This window comes from Rhopalosiphum padi, chromosome 3, assembly GCF_020882245.1.
Source record: "Rhopalosiphum padi isolate XX-2018 chromosome 3, ASM2088224v1, whole genome shotgun sequence".
NCBI lineage: Eukaryota > Metazoa > Arthropoda > Insecta > Hemiptera > Aphididae > Rhopalosiphum > Rhopalosiphum padi.
The window spans coordinates 63,755,075-63,760,213 of NC_083599.1; the positions used below are offsets into that span (position 1 = coordinate 63,755,075).

A 5,139-nucleotide genomic window follows, 5' to 3' on the forward strand; every position below is an offset into this window, starting at 1 on the left:
ATCCAAAAAATAAATAAATAAATAAATACATAAACAATATGTTGCCAAATATGACAAATCTATTCAATACAAATAAGGAAAAAATAAATAAAAATAAATTTAGTAAAATAACATAATAAATCATAATGTGAAATAAAAATTTTAATAAATATATTTATATGGTCACCCATGTAACTCTGGCAAAGGGCGCATAGTTTAAAAAATAATAATAGTAAAAAATTACAAAAGGCAATAATAATACACAAATACAATTGTCATGATTTGTGATAAATTCATGAATAAATAAGTTATATACATTTTTTTTTTTTTTTTTTTTATACACAAAAATGGTAATAATAAATAATTAGTAGTTTATATCAATATAAAACTCCGTACGCCCCTTACACAAGTTGCCATCCCAGTGGAGCCCGCAGTAATTTCATGGTTCGAGCAAATTTACACGTGGTGATACGATAGTAATAGACAGCTAGGTAGTAAATAAGACATGATGTATTGCAGTCTATAATGATATAATATTATATAAGGTGGTTATAAATTTTAAGCGCTTGGTAATTTTACAATTTTAACGACTGGGCGCTTGAAAGTTCCCGTTGCGGTACGCAAACGAACTACACGCACTACTCCGTCCGCCCCGGGAAACACCTCTTGGACTCGCGCCATACGCCATCGTAACGGGGGAACGTTAGGTTCTTTAACAATAACCATATCGTTGATAGAAATGTTGGGCACATCGGTCGTCCAACGATTCCGTATTTGGAGAGTATTTAAATATTCATTGCGCCAGCGGTGCCAGAAAGACTGTGCGCATTTATTTATCAATTTCCAGCGTTGAGCTAAAGGGAGCGCCATATCAACTATATTCACTTCAGGGATCGAGAGTAGCGGGCGGCCTATTAAAAAATGCCCTGGGGTAAGACAATCGTATTCCGTCGGGTCATTAATCGACGATATATAATCCCAGTGACAGTCGGGTAGTAACGTTGTCACTTTGTGTATACGGTTTGAAACAAAAACCTTAAATTTTTCATGTGGTACCTTCAGCCAACTAAGTACAGTAGTCGAGTCTGACCATGCATATAAGTTAACTATTTTAACTTTGTTGTTTAACGCGGTCTTAATTCGAACCATCCACCGAGCGAGTAAGACCGCCGCACATAGTTCCAACCGTGGAATTGTCGACGCCTTGAGGGGAGCTGTTTTGGTTTTAGCACCTAACAATGACACTAATGGTGGTCCGGATTGGTTAGATAACCTTAAATAAACGACCGCAGAATAGCCCTTCTCGGACGCGTCACAGAAACCACATAGAACACCTTGTACGCTAAGCTGAGTACCAATGAAACGGGGAATAGTTACTTGTTGTAACACGGGGAGATCTGTAACGAACCTATTCCACACGTCGACTATTTCAGGGGGCAACGGGTCATCCCATGAAATACCAAGTTGCCATACTCGTTGCATTAATTGTTTTGCAAAAAATATCACGGGCGCTAATAGACCAAGCGGGTCGAATATGCGGGCAATTAGGGACAGCATACCCCGCTTAGTTGAAACTAAACGTTCAGGTTGAACAATATATAAAAATGTGTCATCGCGTTGTGACCACTGAAGCCCTAGTACCTTGGAACCGCTCCGAGTGTCATCGTCAAAAGACAACATCCCGCCGGCCCTATCTTCAGGGAGTACCCTATCTAACACCGCGACGGTATTGCTTGACCACTTTTTTAAGCTCATTCCTGCCCTTTGTAGTACGTTAATTAAATCGGTTTGGAGTGCGATTACTTCGTCTATTGTGTCTCCCCCAACGCAGATATCATCTACATAAGTGTTGAACATTAAAGCGTCACGGACAGCAGGAACGTCCGCACAATCGGACTCGGCAATTTTTCGAAGCACCCGTATAGCTAAAAACGGGGCACAATTTACCCCATACGTTACAGTGTTTAGTTCGTATGCTTTAAGTTCATCTTGCGGGGACGCACGCCATAGGATGTGTTGATAACAACGATGTTCGGGAACTAATAAAATCTGTCGGTACATTTTATTAATGTCCGCGGTGAATGCGTAACGCGGTAGACGAAACCGCATTAGTACATCAATAACGTCCTGTTGTAATTTTGGACCCGCGAATAAACATTGGTTTAATGATGTACTAGAAAACGATTGGGCGGACGCGTCAAATACGACACGGATTTTATCTTGTGGGTCGGAAGACTTGAACACAGCATGGTGAGGGATAAAATATGAACCTGTAGACGAAGCTGGGGACATGTGTCCTAAAGACAAGTATTCAGCCATAAATTTACAATACGCCTCGCGAAGTCGGCTGTCTGATGTGAGCTTTCGCTCAAGGGACTCGAAACGTTTGACCGCGACAGCGCGTGAGCCAGAAAAGGTATTGTCCGCGACCGTTTGGCGGAACAACAAGGGTACGACAAAACGCCCGGATTCGTCACGTGAACATTTATCACGGAACATCTCTTCACATTTTCCGTCACAAGTAAAGGTCTCTGGAACTGTTTCTGGTTCCTCAACCTGCCAGAACTTATCCATTAAGGATTCGATTGAAGAAACCAAAGAGATGTGATGTGAAGTGGAAACATAACTATTTGAAGAGGGGACGGGCCCGATTATTATCCAACCAAATATTGAACCGAATGCTACAGGATATGAGTCACCCACTGACACACGTTTACCGTTCAGAATACGCGCAAATATGTCTGCGCCGAGTAGTAAATCAACCTTACTTGGTATTGTGAACGAGGGATCTGCTAGGGCTAAATTTTTATACTTATCTGCTACCTGATTGGATATTGACTGGCTAGGCATATTAACGGTAATTGTGGGGAACACCCATGCGGTAAAATTTATAAATGGTTCGTTCGAAAATCGAGGTTGAATATCACAAGTTACCAATCCCTTAACGTTGGGTACCGACGCACCTGATAACCCAGATACAGGGGCGGTCCAACGGGTAACTTTCAAGCCCAATTGAGCGGAGCAATCTGCGGTGATCGCGCTTATTTGCGAAGCGGAGTCGACTAGAGCGCGTACAGTGTGCAACACACCACCACAGTCACGAATGTGGACTAAAACGGTCCCTAAAATAACCGATGACGATTGCTGACAACCACTACCAAGAAGGGACGATTGAGACGGCGGTTCATCGCACGGTACCTGATTGTCAGATGTTGAACCGTTATTTCTATCGCGCGAGTGTAATAACGGATGATGTTTATACGAGCACTTATCACATTGTACCGGTGACTTGCACTCTGGGGCCCAATGACCAGCGCGCAAGCAACGAAAACATCGCCTGTTTTCACGGACCCACGTTTCGCGAGTGCCGGCGGACCACCCGGTAAATTTTTGGCATGACGAAATTGCATGAGACCCTTTACAAATAGGGCACGGCCCTTTTGATTTCGACGATACGGTACTAGACACTAACGAAGTTGGTTGTTGCCGTTTATAGTTACTAGGGGCAGATGTATAACCTTTCGAAGTGTGAGATGACTTTTGCAATGGCTGCTTTACTATTTTATGGACCGCATCATTCGGTATGCATTCTAGAACGTTAACACGTGATTTTACGAACGTCAAAAGTTCCCTAACCGTTGGAAAGCTATTTGACAATTGCGCTTCAAAAAGCTTAACCGTATACGACGGCAAGCAACGCGACGCGACCGAAAATAAAATAAAATCACCAAGATTCGGGAGGTTCATTGAATCTAGTACGGAGACCCCCTCATCAAAAACCAATAAAAATTTATTCAATTCTGTTAGATTTTCGTTCGACGATTTCGGTGCTGTTAATAATTTGTCTAACAATGAAGACGCAACTAAGCGCGGCTTGTCAAAGCGCGCTGTTAACGTGGCCCAAGCGAGTGAATAATTGTCGCCACTTACCGGTATGCCAGCGATTGCCTCTAACGCCCTATCTCGCAAGCAACCCGTTAAATAATAAAATTTGTCGATGTCCGCGATGGTAGAATGTTGATCAACCATGGACATGAAACGATCTCGGAACATAAGCCACTTAAAAATATCACCATTAAATGTGGGTAGTGGTATCTCCGGCAACCGGGCCGGTTTTACGTGAGATGTAGTACGCGTAATTGTATGTCCGCTGCGGACGCTACCTCCCGGGACATTTACACCAAATGCTGTAGAGCTACGCGCCGCCCCGCTCTTAACCGAACCTACCTGACTTTCCCTGTCGTCGTTTATATTTAAATTATGCACCGATACCGGCTCCGGAACAGATATTAGGGATTCTCTACGGACCGACACGTTAATTTGGTCACTTTGAGTGTGACGATTGACTGTTGCACGGGAAATAGAAATCAAGTTACGAAGATCCGCGACCTGACCAATGGAATACTCTGATTCTCTACCTAAATCTATTAAGCAATCAATCACTGTATTACTCTCAGCCGTAAATTCTGACCATATAACGTCGACTTCGTCGACAAGAAATGATAGCTGAGTGATCAAACTTAACTCAGTTTCACATCGCACCGCGAGCTCGTGCATTGCGTTAAAACGCCTAATACATTCATCGCGTCTCATAGTCGCTCTTTTCAATACGCGGTTAATACGTGCTATCTCTTGTACGTCCATGGCGCAAAATTAATAACACAATAAAACTAATTAATTAAATATACGTAAAATAATATAAAATTGCGTATTTTGTGACGTATAAGTATAAACTAATAGAAACGCGTACCTAAATATATCTATATAATATATCAATATACCACGCAAAATAATAGCTGGAACACGTCACACCGATGTACGAACGTTGATATACAAAAAAAAACAAATAAAATACCGTAAAAGAAACCACGCTCTGCTACCAGAAATGTACCACCAGGCTCCTACGTAAGGCGGTTAGCCTAGGATGGCAAGCTAATAAAAACCCAGATTATATAATAAACTATCGTACATGGAGTGGGTGACCAATATTATAACAAATAAACTATTAATTTATGTGCACCGTCGTGCTATAAAAAATATATTGAAACACTCGTCATATAAAATACACAGACACAATATTATAATAAAAATACGGGCGCCCAAATAAAATAAATAGAAAAATAATAGAATTGACAATCAATAATAAATAATAATAATGAA

The 5,139-nt window shown here is 41.5% G+C and overlaps 1 protein-coding gene across 1 annotated transcript; it reads right to left on the bottom strand.

The window, feature by feature from the left end:
• Positions 1 to 380: 380 nt before the first annotated feature.
• On the bottom strand, positions 381 to 4,623 carry LOC132925332 (uncharacterized). The gene is made up of 2 exons (XM_060989740.1): positions 606 to 4,623; positions 381 to 499 (listed from the first exon to the last, which is right to left on the bottom strand). Exons 1-2 carry the CDS (start codon positions 4,621 to 4,623, stop codon positions 381 to 383), a joined length of 4,137 nt encoding a protein of 1,378 aa, XP_060845723.1.
• Positions 4,624 to 5,139: the final 516 nt, after the last annotated feature.

Bases quoted from the DNA above. Each gene is read 5' to 3' on its own strand.
- LOC132925332 (XM_060989740.1), bottom strand. From the start codon at position 4,623: ATGGACGTACAAGAGATAGCACGTATTAACCGCGTATTGAAAAGAGCG. The intron at 500-605 runs GTTTGCGTACCG...ATATCATTATAG, and splicing joins CGGAGTAGTGCGTGTAGTTC to ACTGCAATACATCATGTCTT.